This window comes from Puma concolor, chromosome B3 (assembly GCF_028749965.1).
Source record: "Puma concolor isolate L17-30 chromosome B3, mPumCon1.1.hap2, whole genome shotgun sequence".
NCBI classification, from domain to species: domain Eukaryota; kingdom Metazoa; phylum Chordata; class Mammalia; order Carnivora; family Felidae; genus Puma; species Puma concolor.
The window spans coordinates 101,828,540-101,847,783 of record NC_141672.1 but is presented as its reverse complement, the minus strand read 5'-3'; the positions used below and the strand labels follow the sequence as shown (position 1 = coordinate 101,847,783).

General features: G+C 34.5%; 1 protein-coding gene across 13 annotated transcripts in view; it reads right to left on the bottom strand.

Annotated features, from left to right (window-relative positions):
• TCF12 (transcription factor 12) overlaps nucleotides 1-19,244 on the bottom strand; it is a 382,333-nt gene that overhangs the window by 44,333 nt on the left and 318,756 nt on the right. For 9 of the 13 annotated variants that reach the window (XM_086710772.1, XM_086710771.1, XM_086710774.1 and 6 more), the window contains 4 exons: nucleotides 6,087-6,192; nucleotides 4,886-5,025; nucleotides 4,464-4,608; nucleotides 4,072-4,136 (listed from right to left, as the gene is read on the bottom strand). In XM_086710772.1, the coding sequence (XP_086566898.1) occupies nucleotides 4,072-4,136; nucleotides 4,464-4,608; nucleotides 4,886-5,025; nucleotides 6,087-6,192 (456 nt within the window). Of the gene's footprint in view, nucleotides 1-4,071; nucleotides 4,137-4,463; nucleotides 4,609-4,885; nucleotides 5,026-6,086; nucleotides 6,193-17,841; nucleotides 18,294-19,244 lie in introns of those variants that run through there. The other 4 variants (XM_086710781.1, XM_025918949.2, XM_025918943.2 and 1 more) reach the window with 4 other exon arrangements.

The following is a 19,244-nucleotide window of genomic DNA, read 5'->3' as shown; positions in this document are numbered from 1 at the left end:
GTTTTTTCAAAAGCAGCTTCTCCATTTGTGTAATAAAAGGCATTTTCTCCACTCACCCACCACACTGTCTAGTTCTACTTTGCCCTAAATTAAAGTGATGACAGACAGAATTGTTATTAATACTTTTCCTGAACTGACAGACAGCCTGGCAAATTACAGGACTTTTTCTTCTTTTACTTTCATAAAAAGAATGGGTATGTGGGGAGAGAAGGAGCAATACAACATTAAAAAAACAGGATAATACAGCCTTTTAGATCACAGATCAATTCACTAAACTTCACCTCTCTATGTTTATTCTATCACCAACCACATACAAATTATATTTATTCTATAGAAACTGTTGTTACTTTTAAGAAATTCTAACATTAGGCTTTACTGGATAATGAACATTCTAAATCAGGATTTCAGTACTTCTTGTACTTTCTGACCTTAAAGAACTCCAACACTGATATTTGAAAGAAAAAAAAAAAAGTCAGTCACTTAAAAAATGGGGATGGGAGTGATTTAGAATCTAAAGCATAAACACAAAGTAAGAACTCATTCTGCATGCAGTCCATGGTCCTCGTACTGTTAAATGACCAATGATGAATAACTCCCAATACCTTCTGCCAGGCTTAACCGGTAATATGCCTCATTTTACTGCAACAAATGAGGCTCCTCCTCCTATCAGTCATGGTCCATTCCAATCAGCAGGGTGCCAATAAGCCAGAAGCTAATGAAAAGGGCCTCAGACAAAAAAGAAACAATGGAGGGCTCCCAAGCCCAACCTTAGAACTGTGAGCCCAATTTTTTAAACACTACAGTGCACATTTCAGTTAATCTTTATTATGCTAATGTTATTGAGTCTAAGGAACAAAGAAACTTATTTCATGAATTACTTTTAAACGTCAACTTCCCTGAATTTTCTCTTCTTTTGTTAGAGACTACTGACCATTTAACTATCCAGATTAAAACACACACACACACACACACACACACACACACACACACACACACACACACACTCTTTCTCTCTCCTTTGCTCGGAGGTAGAAATCAAAACATAAATTATCACAAAGAAGTCTGATATAATCAACAAAGTTAAACAGTCCTCTTGTTTGATCTCCTCTAAATTAAAGACCAAGTGTTTTGATATGGTATTAGGCACTGAAATAAACCAGATGTTTCTTCCTCTATATAACTCTCCATGGGCACAATCTTAAAGGGTTATTGTCTGGCAAATGTTCAGGGAAACACATTAGAAATGGCACGAATACCCAGATTTTCCTTTCCTTCTATCTACTCTAGTTTATTATCTAAACTAATGCATAATCCACAGGGCTTTGGGAACTTTGTGTAAATACTTTCATGTACAATTCTCTTTCTAGCTATCCTGAGATTAAGACCACAATTATCCTGGCTTAAACCTAAAATAAAGGAACCTTTGCAAATGTATTATCTGGCCTTACATGTTTAATCACAGTATTCTGTGTGCTTTTTAATACCTAAAGAACAAAGGTTGTACCCTGTGATGTTTCACACATGAAAGACCTTTTGAGACATGTATCAGACGACTGAAGAGCTAGAAATAACTCCTAATGACAATGCATGGTGTTTTCTCCATCTAAAACTAGATGCTATATTCAAAATGTCATATTCTAAAGAACTTAAAATTTCAAAATACCCATGGTCACCATTTCCAAGTATCTGTAATACCTAACATAAAATTCTGATGTGTGTGTTAGACTCTCAAATATAATCCTCAGAAAATTCCTTCTCCTCATCTCTTCTAATCTTTCCTATTCCCCATGTAATGTTTTTGTTTTTCAGTACATTTTGTGAGCACTAAAGTGAACGTGCATCTGTAATGGAAGTTAGAGAAAAGAATGTGTTTAGGGAGGTGTCTGGTGGGGAGGGGGCGGCAGATGGGTTGAAGGAAGGGATTTTCAAATGTGCAGACTATGGCACGCAGTGATGGAGCAGATGGAATGCATCACCGTCAGCTATGACAGAAATGATTTATGGAATGACCTGGCTGCTCCTGCCTAGTAACAACATAGGATGACAGAACTGGGTTTCCATGACAACCAAAGCCCACCCACTAACTAGATTAGACATTCTTCCCTGGCTTCCACTCACAGAGAAATTTTTTTTCCTAATGCCAATTGGTTTGGCTAGTATGCTGGTCATAATATGGGAAAACAGTCAACCACTAGAAGGGTAACTGAAAGGGAGCCTGAAGGACCACTGAGAACATCACAAATTGTTGCGTGCCTACCCACCAAGGTTCCTTTATAGAAGTTTTCCTTGCATAAAATAAACAAAAGAGTTTTGAGGAAAAAAGCCCTCAAAATGCAGGTTGTATTTTTTAAAGTTGCCTAGAATTGAAAGTTCAATGTAATTTCTCTTCCTACTTGTGAAATATCTGCTATTGGATTCTTTCAGAATCAGCAGAACAAATATGGCAAGCCAATCAAATACCCAGGAGGCATTCAGATTTAATATTATAGAATTTTATTTTTAAGCAGGTAGTTTTCATTAGGTGGGAGTGAGTCCAGAAAAAGTAGGACAACTTCCTTTAATCCTCATCAACACCCTGTAAAACAACACTCAGAGCATTCTCTTTCTGAAAAAACAGTAGTGAAGCTGGTCAGATCAAGGTTCTAACCTAATATATATGGGCTTTACCCTTCCTAGCTTGGTGATCCCTAGGACAAACTACTTAATCTTTCTGAGCTGAAGTTACTTAACCTTTTAAACTTTAGTTCCTCTCTCTGATGTGGGGATAATAATGCCAACCTCACAGGGTTTTCTTGAGGATTAAATGAAACAAAGCACGTAAATGCTAAGTATAATGCATAGCGCCTAGTAAAGATTCAAATTATAGCTGGTATTTTTGTGGGTTTTGTTATTATCGTCACTATTTTTGTCATATGATGTTAAGACTCAATTCAACAAACATTTATTGAGCACTGTTTTGTGGGGTGCTCCACTATGTGGTTGATGAGTTTGCCTTGGCTTTATTTCTCAAGAAACTTGTACTGGGATGCAGAGAAAGGTTTATCTACAGAAACTAGACACAAAGAGGTTTATCTCTTTAAATGTTCAATGGCTGCTTCCTCTATTCACACATTAAGTGGTCTGCCTTCCCCAGGAACAGCAGTAAATGTTGTCTGATAGAGTTTAACTGTACCTCATAGAAAATGTAGGACAATTCTGTGGGAATTTTGAGAGGCATAACATTTAAGCGGAAAAAAGAAAAGAAATAAAAAGCCTTAGGAGACAAATTCATAAAGTCCAAAGCAGAAGGGCTTCTTTTAAATAATTAGATTTGGAGTCTTTGTGGATTATTAGCAAACGCTTTCCCAAAATAATTCCAAAAGAAGGGATTTTAGTTTTGATATTTAAGGATCAGCTAGCTATTAAAACAATCACTGCTTTCTCATTAATGATCTGATATGATATAAATTAGCTGCTCAAGAAAACATTATGAGATTCCTTTAAATCAGTTTTACTCATGTTAGCATTAGTTCCTTCAATGAATCTGGCTTTTTTTGGGAAGACTCTCCTTTCCTATTTTTTGAATGAATCAGTTGCAGATGACTTTCCCTTTTAAAAAATATGTAAGCTACTTTTTGTCTTGGAAAAATTTCTCATGAAGGCACTTTCTTCTGTGGACCAGCAGAATAAGTGAAGAATGAATGAGTTGTCTTTCTTGGTTTCATTTGACTTACTTGAATGGGCAACTTACTAAGTATGTATTTAAAACTAATAAGTACATTTAATTATTAATCTCAGTAATTTGTTTTAAATTTAAAGATGCCCAAATTTCTCTTCCTTCTACTACATCTGTTCCATTAAGTCAAACATATTTAAGTTGAAGTTAGAAGGATAGGTCTTGCGGGAGTGGGGTTGGAAGGTGTTTTCCTGAGTTATTTTAAGGGCAGCATGAATCAATATAAACCAAGAATAGCTTTAAATGAGTTATGAAGTTGATTTTGTTATAACTACACCTTTTATGACATACTGTCCACAAAATACTGTTTAGCAGTGTAAAATTCATTCAGCAAAATATTTAAAATCAATACTCACAGATGCCAAAGCCTTTCCAAGTGCATCACCTGTCTGTGAACTTCCAGCGGCAGTCCCTCTGGTTCCTGAATATTTCAGGTAAAAAACAAAGAATTTTAGCAGGCAGACTTTTTTTTTTTTTTTTTAGCATTCTGCCATGATTTCAAGGGTGTTCTTTACTGTTATCTCACACACAGTCACAATAAATCACCAAATATTGTATATGTGTTGTATGTAATGAGCTAATTTAAGATGGGTTCCTTACCAGTTTTTACATTAATGAAAATTTAAAAGCTTTTCTTCCTTCCTTTCATTTTTAGACTCAATACTAAAAAATACATCGAAAGATGTGGGGCTCATTGAAAATCCCCAAAGTAGGTTTTAGGAAGTTGTGCCAACCCAAAGCAGCTCACCGAGAATGCTATCTGATCCATTGATGGGAGGAGTGTGTGAGGCAGCAACGTATGGCGAACTGCTGGTACTGCCACGATGGAAGCTAGACATTGGCGGGAGACTCGTGTTTATGTCCGTTGGTGAGACTGAGTGTGGAGGATAGCTCTAGAGAAAGGAGGAAAGAGACATAATCTATTAAATACACTTTCTGCACATATGGCTGGACAACTATGACAACAGGTCAAAAAGAACATTACAAGCTGGCAGCTATAAAGCGTTACTATTGTCATGTACTTTTTAAAAAGGCAGGCTAAATGCAGTAAGCCCTGAAGTATTTACATGTCACAAGTTTTGGCAGAATCAAATCTTACACTTGTAATCCAAAGAGAAACACAAGTGAGGACAAAGTGCTGCCGCACCCTAGTCATGTGTTACAGCCTACCAAGCGGTCATGTGAATGAAGGCTGCCGTAACTACTGGACTGAGACATGTGGGAAGTGGAGGTCCCCAGAATTCCACCAAAACCAGGCTGGCTCATCCCATTTGATGAACTCCAAAGGTCAGAAGAATTGTGGGTCCCATCTAAGACGAAAAGAGAAATATAAAATTTTCCTTAGCTAAAACGTTTTCTTTTATTTAGATGATGCTCTGAGAATTCCAAAGGGTACCCTCCAGATACTCGTTCCCTGCCCCTTCTGACTCAGTCTTCCATCTACTTTTCTTCCCTCCAAACTGTGTAATTACTATTTAAAAAGAAGGAATAAGGCTTTATAGTTAGAGGAGAAAAAAAACAATCCAAACTGTAGTCGGTATATTGTTATAAAAATCCTTAGAAGATCTAAATTCATATCAAGCAGGATAAAAAAAATCTCAAATTTGGGGATAGGTTGGATTTAATTTTGGTTAAATGGCATACCCATAAATATACAAAAAAGTTCTTTATAACAAGCAATGTGCGTTATTATAAAAAATTATGAAACTGTGGAATAAATAAGTTTCTCTAACAGTAAACATAAGAAATTGATAATGACTATACTATAGACAGTCTTCAAATGAAATGTGTTAGCAATGACTTCACTCACCAGTGTAAAGTCAAGGAAGCGTTTATGTAGTGATTTATTGCTCCCATAGTATATGCTCCCCATAGTCCAAAACCACAGGAGACCAAATAAAAACGCAAGATAGGAATTAAAGGAAATGCAACACTTTTTCTCTCTGAACAAGTCTTAATTTGTTCTATGATATTCACTGTATTTATATTGATCATTCTAGGGGTGACCTGAGTCTGCAATTTAAATAAGAAAGAGTTGTTAATAGCTTTCATTCACTTAAATTCTATGAGAAAGAGCAGCTCTACTCATTTTTCTCAAATGAAGTCCTTTATAAGTTCAATCAATACTAGATAGGCACTCCAAACGTTTGCTGGATATTCCGACTATATTGCAATCAGCAATATATAACATTAGAAATTTTAATTTACTTTGGCCCCAAATGCATAGATACACCTGAATTCATACATACATTCATACATTTATACATGTGAATACCTGTGTAGGTATTCTCTTTCCTCACAGTTTTAAAATAGTAGTTAATATACAATAGATAAACTGCTGTAGGATTGACAACTATCAAGCAGTACTTACCCTGCATAAAGAAAGTGCTAGCAAACATACTGGTTGGTGGCTTGGGAGATGGATAACTAGGAGATTCACGGTTGAAATCATCTGAACTTGGGGATGGTGCATATACCTTAAAATTAAATGGGAAATTTAATTAAAATGGCTATGAGTGTCATATCATTTGTGTAATATGAGTGCTACATTTCACCAAGGGCCTAAAAAGGCCTATCTAATATCTATAAAGGCCTACCAGAAATCCAAAGAAGTGGACTAAATCCACATACGTAATCTAACTTGGTTACCACCTACATATTTGGTTTTGGCTGATTACTAGAGAAAAATACTACTCCAAATAATCTTTGTGTGACACTTACACCGGTGGTTGAACAAATCGTAAATGCTGACTTTGCTTACAAAACACAAATCCATATATAGGCTCATGATTCAAAATGTTGTGGTGGAAACAGATGTCTTTTGAATATAGCATGAAATAGAATTTGGGTTCGTAGAATTCATTCTTTTCACTGTTATAAGATTTATCAAAATCAAAATGAGTTTGTTAAAAGTTACTATACTTTGTTATTATTAAAAGATATCCATGAAAGGCCCAACACGGGTTTTCAGGAACTTGTTTAACTTATTAGTAAGGTTAGCAAAATTAAAACCAAATTCTGCTGAGGGGTTTTCTTTAATTTCAAGCAAACTTCTAAGTCTGGTACAGCTATAAGAAAAATCTCATTTAATTTATCAGAGCAGTATTAATTTCCTTTGGTAAACCTTTGCTTCAGATAAGCAAAATATGAACATTTTGAATTGGCAAATGGCCAAAATTGTCATTTCTCTGCAAAACTAAATGGGCAGCCAAATATCCTTAATAATCAAAACATGATAAAACCATTCTCATGGTGATTACTAAAATCAAGAAGGAAAACAAAGAACAATTAAGGTGATGCATGCTCTGTAAAGGCAAAAGTAAACCAAGAGTCAGGAAGAATGGAAATGTGTCCTACTGAATGGTGTATGAAACATATTTCTTTAGTTTGATAAGGGTATATCCATTAACTTTTACTCCAAAATAAAAATCCTAAGTGTTCACTTAAGTGGAAGCAAGTAGCTCCCTTATTAAAATTATGGGAGCATGTATAAAAATCATACATGTATTTTTAGCATAAGCATAGAAAATTTCTGTAATTATACATAAGAAATCCAGTAGTTATACCTCTGGACATAGAGGTATCCTTCCAGAGGATGTTTACTTTATGTCCTTCTACACAGTCTGGTATTTTATCCCGAGCAAACATGTTTGTCTATGCACTAATAAAAAAGTTGACGAAGCACACACTGAGATTAAAATGGGGGCCAAGATTTTATTTACATAAACCATCATTCATACTCATTTATTCTTCCTCTGAGGCATTTAATAACTGTAAAGACTTCTGACAAATCACCTAACCTTCCAAGACTCAATTTCCTCATTGGTAAGATGGTGCTAATAGTACTTGCATTAGGGGGTTGATGGGAAAATCAAATGAGATAATACATATACAATGTTTAGCACAGTAAGCTCTAAGCATTAGCTAATGGTATCTCAATCATTTTTCTATCATTCTTGTAGGAGCCATTATACTGCCAATACTGCCCTTGTTCAGTCCCTGAAGAATGTTCCTTATAGTTTTTGTCTGCACATTTCTACTTAAAAAACAATTCATCCTAAATAAAAGGTTAAAAAGTCAATTTTTACTCTTCTTGCTAGTTGTTTCAATACTAACATAGGTGTGTATTTTTAATGGACTGGCATTCAGGTTAGTTTCCTCTCACATCCCAGAGGTAAAAACATACACCTGTGGTACCTGAGAAGTTCACGACAAGACAGATTTCTAAGAACTACCTAGAAGGACCCTAGATAAAGAAATTTGGCAGATAAAATGTGTTTTCTTCCCCATTATACATATTAAATACATTTTTCTAGTTTAGTGCTATTATATGAGGTAGTGTCAGAATGAAATAATTGGGTATATACAGTTGTGTTTGGAATGTATTACACAGGCTGATGGGCAGGAAAAAGTTTTCAGGAAAGGAACTTCGCAATTTTTTCTTTTAATCCAGTTTCACTACCTAAACTTAGCCACAGCTAGATGTCCCGTGTCCCCTTTATACATAGATTTTCCTAAACGAGGATGAAACTACAAATGATGAAGAATAAAGTAAATCCATAGACACAGCAAGAAAATACAAATGAGAATAAAATTCAGAAGATAGCATTATGCCTCTTGGTACAAATGCTTATTTACTATATACACCATCTTTGATCTCAAAGTAGGAAATAGAAAATTCTCTAATTCTATCCAGGTCATAGATTGAAACATTGTGTAAGCCTCCAACTTATGAAAAACAATTTCAGTTTTGATGTGCCATCTCACACAAAAAAACTATATAATATGGCCATTTAAATGTGTATTTTATCAATTTATATTTACTTATTCTTATTCCCATTCAATTCACTGTATTCCATGCATGATATACTTACACTTTAAAAAATCCTAAATGTTTGCAGTTATAAAAGCAAATAAAGGATAAATGTGACTAAACTGATTTACAAATCAAGGAGATACGCTGATCAGATAATGGTTAATGATCGTGGTCATGGAAAGCAAGAGAACCAAAAAACCCCACACAAAGCAGGAGAGACTTGCCTATTCTTATGTAAAAATTTTAAGCTGTTTGGAAAAAAACAGGGCTCATTTTAGAGGTAAAGTTTTTTTTAATGTTAGTCTTTATAAACACATTTTGAAAAATAAATGGACTTAGAAAAAAATCAATCTTATAAATGAAAACGGTAAAAACTACTGTAAGTTTGTCATTTTATTTACTAACATAAGTTCAAAGTTTTTATCACCATAAAAATGTTTTGAAAAACAAGGTTCCCTAAGAGGCCCATCTAACAGCATTTCTAACACCAGCCAAGTAACTTTACTTTTGGTATCTCAACCACAGCTTGCAAAAACATAGATGCAATGTTATGAAGCAGCAGTTGTGCCAGTCTCAATTTTTCAGATCAAAGAGTTCTTGCGGCAAAGCGCAACTGATGTGGTCTCAAAGACTTTATTAACTCCAGATGTAGGGAAACAGTCCGCCAATTCCACAAAAAGAGCAAGTCTCTTTTAGTTACAATCAGTACTGGCCACAAATTAAAACCAGACTGCTTATGTCATCTGATCACCTGCACATAGATGCCAGGTTTTTTTTTTCCTAGTTAATGATCTAATCATATGTTTACATCTTAAGTATGATTTTGTATCACAACAAACAATCTTAAAATTAAGAGAAAGGACTATATGTGCTTTAAGATTATTAAAATCTACTAGGAGTCAAACTGTTTTTAAGAGAAATAGAGGGGCACCTGGCTGGCTCAGTTGGTATAGAGCATCTGACTCCTGATCTCAGGGTTGTGAGTTCAAGCCCCATGAGGGGTACAGAGATTACTTTAAAAAATAAAATCTTATAAAAAGGTACTAAAGTAATTTAAGATGTTCTATTAAGTGGTAGCTATTTAGAAATTTTCTTGAGAATTCTAGCTTCTAGGGGCACCTGGGAGGCTCAGTTGGTTAAACATCCAACTTCAGCTCAGGTCATGATCTTGTGGTTCACGAGTTCGATCCCCACATCGGGCTCTGTGCTCAGAGCCTGGAGCCTGCTTTGGATTCTGTGTCTCCCTCTCTCTCTGACGCTCCCCTACACATGCTCTTTCTCTCTCTCTCAAAAATAAACATTAAAAAAAAAAAAAGAAGAAGAAAAAGATAAGATAGTGATAAAAAAAAAAAAAGAATTCTAGCTTCTATTTCAGAATGTCAGGCTCATAGGAGTGATCATGGGACCGACTGTCTTTCTTCTTTCCCAAGCACTTATATTTTACCCTCCAGGAATGGTGATAAGAGTAATTCTGAGTGTCTGCTGAACAGACTGTAACATTTATTCCAACTCAAATGAATATAACTGAAAATCTAAGTCTGATAGAAAAGAACAAATCCACAATATGTGTTTAATGTCCTCATCCCATCCACCCAAACTGACTTTAAGAGTGACAGAGCACGTTAGGGATGAGTATTTATCAATTACTCTTTTTTTTTGAATTTTTTATGTTTTTATTTTATTTTTGAGAGAGAGACAAAGTGCCAGTGGAAGAGGGGCAGAGAGAGAGGGACACATGGAATCTGAAGCAGGCTCCAGACTCTGAGCGGTCAGCACAGAGCCTGACGTGGGGCTTGAACTCACAAACCATGAGATCATGACCTGAGCCGAAGTCGGATGCTTAACCGACAGAGCCACCCAGGCGCCCAACAATTACTCTTTACAGTGATTACACAATTATCCTTGGGATGTTTTAGCTCATACAACCAACTGGAGTCAAGTTAACAAAAACATTCCTTTTTACTTGCTTGGATGATTCAGTTTAGTCATATGGATAACTCCAAATTCAGGGCAAATCATTCTCTGTTCAGCTTTTAAAGGCTAAGCTGTGCACTGTGTTCTTCCTTTCAGTGCATCCTTCTGTGATTAATACTGGAAATATCCTTGTCAGGCAGGGGGGCATAATGATTTTCTGATAGTTATTGAGAAAAGATGCAAAGAAGGAGAAGTTTTTTTTAAAAAGATAGGTTTTTCTTGTCTTTTTTTTTTTTTCAATCTTGTCACATCCCAGTGATGAGTTAAAAGACGATGTCACTCCCCATGCCTTTAAAAATAGATCCATAGCCTGTGTGGTGGCTGATATTTTTAAATGTTCCAAATGATGAGAAGATGAGTTGGGAATTTTCTTTAGTATGTGAGAATAGCTATATATCTTAATTAAGATACCCTTCCACAGAAAATGAGAGGAATGATTTAGATGAAATCTATCCAACAGAAGTTTCTGTGAAGATGAAAATGTTCTACATCTGTGCTACAGAATATAGTAGCCACGAGTTACATGACTATTGAACACTAGAAAGGTGAATAGTACAACTGAGGAAGTGAATTTTTACTTATACTTTAATTTAAAGTCTTCTGTGACTAGTAGTTACTACATTGAACAACATAAGTTTAGATAATTTTTCCTTACCTAGTTTACAATTGCATAAATTACTGTGAAAAAAAAAATTCTTGGAGTCTCATAAGCTCCAAGGCCTATGAAAACCAAAATCAGCCTAAACTGTCAAACAATTTAGGAACACCTTCACCTGATTTGGAAAAAAGAAAGGAGAAGCTTATATCCACTTTTCTTTTTTTTTTTATTTATTTTATTTATTTTTTTTATTTTTGGGACAGAGAGAGACAGAGCATGAACGGGGGAGGGGCAGAGAGAGAGGGAGACACAGAATCGGAAACAGGCTCCAGGCTCCGAGCCATCAGCCCAGAGCCTGACGCGGGGCTCGAACTCATGGACCGCGAGATCGTGACCTGGCTGAAGTCGGACACTTAACCGACTGCGCCACCCAGGCGCCCCTTATATCCACTTTTCTAAACGTGCTCTAAAATACAGTAATCATTATCAAGATTTTATCCTGTTTAGGTTTCTATTAGCTCAGTTGTCAAGATGATTTGAATAGCAGTTTTCTTTAAATTGCAACATGTTAAGTATCATTAAAGACTTCAATACATGCTAATATGGACCTCCAATATGTGAAAAGTTTAAAATAATAAGAGAAATCATCTTTAGCACAATCTTTATCAACTTACCAAAATAACAAAACAAAGCCTTTGGCTAATTTCCTCCACGATCATAATTTCAGTTTTTTAAAATGTTTATTTGAGAGAGAGAGAAAGAGAGAGAAAGAAAGAGAGAACACACACACACACACACACACACACACACACACGCACGCTCGCGCGCGTGAGTGGGAGAGGGGAAGAGGGAGAGGGAGAAGCAGAATCCAAAGCAGGCTCCAGGCTCCCAGCTGTCAGCACAGAGCCCAATGTAAGGCTCAAACTCACAAACTGTGAGATCATGATCTGAGCCAAAGTCTGACACTTAACCACCTGAGCTACCTAGGCGCCCCTCAAAATAAAAATGCAATATTGTATTCAGGAACATCCACTTACCTGATTTTTACATAAATATAGTTTATTGAACAATAAAAAACTTATAAGTATATTTGAGTACCTAAAATCTGGGGTGGGGGGGGAGGGGAAAGTGTAGGTCACTGGAAAAAAAAGAAAACCACAATCCAAGTCAAATCCTATCTTTAAGAACTGTAATTAAACCTCCAGGCCAATAATTTTTAAAATATGTCTAAGGGTCAACTTAAAAATTGAGAAAAACTAGGTAATTACTGTAAGAATTCATTCTTTAGCTATTGCTGATTAATCCAAGTCCCTCACACAGTAATACAAACAACAGTTTCTACTTCTGAATTTTGGAGGCACTATATTTTGTAAAAAGAAGCTGTTTAAAAAAGAGTAAATAAAAATTTTGCTTTAATAGTTCTACTGATTCAGATAAAAGTGCTAGATAAGTGTTAGAGGAAGTTAAAAAATTTCCTAAAAATAATTTCCTATTGATTTTCTGATCATTTGTAGCCATTATTTTCTATGAATACTGATCTGATATATAAACTCGGGTAAAAACTATCTTTAACCAAAATGGCAAAATTTTAAAGTCTCTGAAATTTAGGTCTTCCTACCTTCCTTGTATCTTCTCTAATCTAAATTAAAACAAATATAACCCCCAAAAAAGACATTACAAATTTTAAATAAATCTACGAAACAAAAATCTAACTTAAGAATTTTCCAATATCTAAGAATACTTAAATGACATATTTGATAATTATCTCAATGCTTTTGGTATTTTACTATTACATAGAAATAGAAATGTTGCCATAAATCCCAAATCTACTACTGGGGCTTTTAGGGTAATTCTGAGCCTAAGAGGCGAAACACGTAGATAGTCCCACTACTAAATACCGTAAGAACTCAAACCAAAGGCATCAAAGCGAAATGTCTGAAGTAGAAGGACTAACTTAGGGGCATACAAACAATCTCTGTCAAGGAATCTTTTTACCTAATTAGCCTACTAAAAACACAACTGGAATTTCTATAAAATGAATAAAAATACATGTTTTTATTTTCAACAGTTTCATAAATAAAAGGATCAATGTCATTGCCCAAGAATTTATAGGGACATAGTTAGGGGTGGAATGAAGTAAAATTTACTAACAACAATTAAGAAAACAAAATTCCAGCTTTCAGTACAAAGCAGCTTAAAATCAGTTACTAGTTCTGCTAACAAGAATAGTTGGTATTACTGGTTTTCAATTGTGAGAAAAATGTCTTAGGAAGTCAAGCACATTTTTATTAATCTGAAATTAACATCACTGGGCATATTTCACCAGCTCGTTACTGGAACTGCTATCATTGTTGTAATAACCACAGTTTTTTCTGAAGGATAAACTATGTAATTTTAAGGGACTAGGTTTGAAACCTGTATCCTAGGATAATATACTGAATAAAAGCAATGAATGTCACTTCTTAGCTCCCTACATTTTAAAGAAATTTATATCCAACAATACAGCACCTGATCTCTTCCTCCAATACACTCATCAATTAGTGGAAAGGGATAGAAATTTCTTTCTAAAACATTAACAAAGCTGATCAGTGACGACATACTCTCCTGGCAATGGCTGTAGTTTTGACTGACTGGTATTTGTGCCCACAAATTAAGGAAACAAAAAAACCCCAAATCCTTGGAATCATATCTGGAATATAGTTTCAGATAGTTTTGGTAGAGAGGGGAAAAATCAAAGAAGATTTAAGTGAAAGTCCTTGTCATTCTATGTCTTTAGCACTGTATCTTCAGAGAATTCTTAAATTACTTCATATTTTCCTTATCATACAAATACTAGATTTTACTCTACAGGGCCCAGAGATAGGCTGGAAATTTGAATTAATTCAATTGTACTTTGCTCTCTCATGTTAATTAGCAATAAATCCCCAATGGAAACAAAATGTAGCTCTATATACGATCATGCTGGTTTCTAAGCTTTTATTAACTGAAAATGTTTATTTGAAAAATAAGGCTTAGAAGTATTTACAATGCAATTTTATCTACTTCCTACTCTAATTCTTATGAAAATACAAATTACGTGGGCAGGCGGGTGCCAAAACCATGGCTAAACCAATTTTTACTACTGTGTGTTCTATTAGAAGAGGAGACTATGCTAGTCTGATTTCCTGAGTTTTTAAACATACCTAATTTAAAGCTCTTCATCTTAAATAAAAACTAGTAAAAATCTGCTTGACTGACCACATGAATTTACATTCATAAAACTGTTAGTCTCATCATATATACAAAATATATGTATTTGTAAGAATGGCCTAGTGTTTTCCTCAGTTACATCTTCTTTCCAGTGCAGTATATTTTCATACACATAAATTACAGTAAGGATTAAAGAAGTTTGGCCCTTTGCTATGGAGACTAGTTAACTTGCCCTTGGGAAAATCTGCTCTTGAGAGACAGAGCTGGGTTCAAGTCTGAACTCAGCACTTACTACTAACTGGGTGGTGCTTGAGCAAGTTACTTAACTTCCCTGAACCTCTTTTTCCTTATTTATAAAAGGAGAGTAGTAATAACTAAATGACAGAGTGTTTGTGAGGATTAAATGAGGTAAACATAAAGCTCTCAGCATAGTTCTTGACACAGACTAGTCCTTCTAATCATGTTAGTTCCTGTCTCTTCTTTCCCAGATTCCACTGAAAGAAGCTCAATATTAAAAATGTGCTTCTAAGCTTGAGTTTCAAAACTTGGATTTCTGTGTTGTCTCTAATAAGATTAAAATAATCCCCTGATACAATTAAAAGAGCATCATGTCTGTACTTGCTGCAATTTTTATACCTGGAACACTCTGTAGCATCTTCAGTTCAAGGCCTAGAAAATGGAGGCTGATCAGATCAGAGGAAGGCCGAAACTCCAGAATCCTCAAGGTGAAGAAAACAGGAATCCTCTCCTCCCAAAACTTTACTTCCTTTACCTCTAAGACTTTCTACCTTTCTGCACAAAGGACACGATTTAGTCATATCAATGAGAAAACTGAATGCAGGCCAATTCTTTATATATTAAAGGATGCTCAGAAACCTATTATTCCTTGCTATTTTTTAAATCTCAAAAAATCGATAATATTCAAAATGTTTTTCAGTTTCCTATTTATAATAAACACATTAATATTTTACAGTATGGTACAGAATACAACTACACAAAAGCTACAGATGATACAGATCATTAACCCCTTCTCTTTTCAAATAGTGGGGAAAATAGGGTTAACATCTTGGCTTTTCTTTACTGAATAGAGATGCCCACGCCTGTTATATTTCCAACAATACAATGCAACCACAAAATCTTAGATAATATGGAAAGCCTCTTCTCTCCTTAATTTTTTTTTTGCTAGAGATTATTCAGTCTTACTATTAAAATACCTCAAACATCCTTAAATATATGAAACCAACTTGAAAATTTAAAAATAAAATATGGAAAAAAAGAGAAAGCATTTTAGACCAATACCACTTAGGATTTCTTGCTGCCTAATACCCATAATGGGATCTTAAAAATGAAATCAATGTGAACCTATTAGCATTTTAAACTATTAATCTGCCCTATCATCTAAAATAAACTGTAAGGTGGGATTAAAGAGTGAGCTTAAATTTAACCTGTTCACTATGAGAATTATATAAAAATTCCATAACTTAAGTAAGGAAGTATATTTCACTAAAGTCTGGAAATACTAAGTTAAAGTGCCAGTTTCTACCATAATGCATTTATGGGTAGACAATCCCCAATATATACTAAAATGAGGCATTTACATAGTTTTTGGATAATATAATTACATACTATATGGTTTTCTTATTGAAGAGTTAGAAGAGAATAAAAAACTAGAGGGTAAAAATAAAATAGATATAAGAAAATACATTAAGAGTAGGACCTTAACCTACAGAGAACTAAGCAATATATCATCTCTTTATGCATTTTTCAAGAACATAAAAGTCACCTTTGACCTATATCAGGCACAGGCTATCAATTTTCAGGCTACACTTCTCTATCATACCAGCTATGTCATCTACTATAAGTCTGGAAATACTTAATACCATCAAAGATGTTCCCTGCCCCCAGCCCAATGTAGAACAAAGAGAAATGTTGTAATAGAGTGATCTGTGCTCTCAAAAGAATGAAGTCTAAACTCAATTTGAGTTACAGTCTCTCTGCTTCAGAGATCCTATATAATTAATTTTACTGAACTCACAGACACACACACACACACACACACACACACACACACACACACACACTCTTAGAAAAGACTATTTTACTTAGAATTAAACATAAAAGAAAAGTATTTTTACATTTTAATGACAATTGGTAAAGACGCTATAGAATAGAAATCAAGTAATTTCACTTTTATTACTCATCTAAATCTATCTCTCACATTCTCCAAAGCTATGCTTTTATGGGTAGCGTGAACATACACTTCTTGATCAGTTTAGGATATTTTGGCTTGATTATCATTTTTTAAGAAAGCTTACCCAAACGTTAACAACCAAATGCTAACAGAGTCTAAGGAGGCCTTCTCAAAGCAGTCAAAGAATGCAAAAGTGCTTTCATTAGTTCTCCTGTACCCTGGTTAGAACCATATGTTACTTTAAAATATTTTCAAGCAGTAAAAAGGGAGGGAACAAACATATCTGATTTTATACCTATTTTAGGAAAATGTGATTAAATTTTCTTTATAACTTCAAACATTAATATTAAAAATACCTCCACCCCCAACCATTAAAAAAACAACAACAACACTAAAATCATGTATGTATTTAATAAGACACCTGAGGGGGGAATTTCTTTTTTGGAAAGACTGAAGAGGAAAATACTGAATTTCTGACATGAACCCAAGATTGTTATTCACCAGTATGACATTTCTATAATGTTTATCAATTATCTTACAAGGATAACTCCTATCGAATCTTCCAGAGAAGTTCACTTTCTTTTTAAAATATACAAAATCTTCTGACTTAAAGATACTTTTGTAGAAACCTACTAAAAAATACTAAGTAATTAAAGAATAGGAAAGTCTTGCTTAGCAACACAGAAAAGTATTATTTTAAAACATCTAACCATGTGCTATAAATTGACCAGAAATACATTCTTTGGAAAATGTTTAAATGCATTCTTTGAAAAATAGTGATTTATTTTATGAATCTGTACAGGGTCAAAATTCTAGTTTGATTGGAAACAGATGGTATCCCAGTAAAGTCGGGCTCTGGACCTGAAACTCCAAACAGGAAATACGGTCCTCACTAGCTGACTGCTTCCCTAATCATTCCCAGAGCTTCATACTTGTTATTTTTATGAATATCCAAGATGACTTTCATCTTTCCCTTCTATCTACAAAGCATCAAACACTCCTCTCTCTCTGTGAGTGCGTGTGTATGTATTTTATATATAGACTAGATGTTTACAATATAAGAAAACATTGAAACAAATGTACTTTCGAGCTCATTGCTAGTAAAGACATCAGGCATTAAAAATAATAACTCACAAATTCAAGTTTATTTTCTATCCTATTTAAAAAATAAAAGCGAACAACTACTGAGTAATAGTATCAAAGGCAACTTTACTGACACTACTTACAAAGAAATACATAGTTTAAATGTATTGCAGAAAATGAGAGAACTCACAGGTTTTAGTAAAAAGCAATTAATCTACACCGCTTTCCATTAAACAACCCAGTTAGAAGCTACGTGAACAAAGAAAAAGACTTACCGTTTTCCCATTGTAGTAATACATCAAAGAATTGCTGCCCATTCCAGGGACAGGGTAAGCACAATACATGTTGATTTTGAAAATGCTAGTTTGCAGCTAATGCACACAGCTTCTCTCCAAGACATACATCCACACAGCCAAACAGAGTTAAGTCTTCAGCACTATGCATCCACACATGGATCTACTCAAAAGGAACTTATGCAAAATAGGACTGAACCAACTCACAGAGCACAGAGGGAGGGTTTATGCTGTAATAACCTCTTTCAATTTCTGTCAAGACCTTGCATTGGTGGAGGATACCAATAAGACAAAGTTTGGGGTATTAAAAAAATACAAGTCACTTACAAATGCTAAATAATGAAAATAGATACTGTTCCTGGAGATAAATATTCCAGTAAATTGTTAATTTTGTCATCTCTCTCTCAAAGAAAGGCAAATTGACATCTGTTAATCTGTTTTTAGTTTTAATTAAATTAGACTACAGGTGGCAGGGAAACCTAGCTTGCTACACCTCTAGCAACATTACCATCTGGCCTGCTCCAAAGTTGCTTCCAACTTTGATAAACACATGATCAAGCTATCAGGAATTGGAAACACTGAATCATGTCTAACAAGAAGGATCTAGACGGTTAAGCCTTGTACAAAATCACTTCCTGGAGAAAGCAGACCCATCATGTAAGTACCTCTGAACTAACTAGAAAAAACCATGATTTTTTTTTTAAGTTATAAAAATCATACTGAAAAAAGTTTTGAAAGGAGCACATTTCATGAAAAAGTTCAGTATAAAAGCTTAAAAAATTATCTTGAAAATAAATGTTTGTTAAAGCAGACATATTTAATAAAGATTTTCAGTTATAAATCTCCTTAAATTCCTCATTCACAACACCAATTAAAAAGTTTATAATGGACTGCACTCTTCCAGAACATCTAATATGTAAAAGCAATTCAGTAAATAGAAAAAAAACAAAGTTTTGTTTTTCCTTATATAAAAGTATGAGAGGCTGGTGTGTATAACACACAAGATAGGCACTATAGCTGATAAACAAAAAAGGCTTCTTGGAAGTCTTTCCTCCAAGTTCATTATTGTTCTTAAAGAATAGCTTATATATTCATATTTTTATGTTAATACTCAAATTTCTCAAAAAGAAAAAATAAACAGTATGGGAATAAAAGTCCCTTATAAGGACTTAAACAATTCACTGTACTTATAAGTCAAAAGGTTTTAGACACTGCTTGCAAATACATGTTTCTCCCACAAATTATTTTGTTATTTAAAAAATTTTCAATTTGTCTTTTGGATTTGTCTGGATTCTAACCCGGAAAAACAGAAGAGAAACATTTCTTTTCTTCCCATCAAAACCTCTTTGTAATACTGTCTCTTCTCTCTGTGCCTTGTAGGTTCT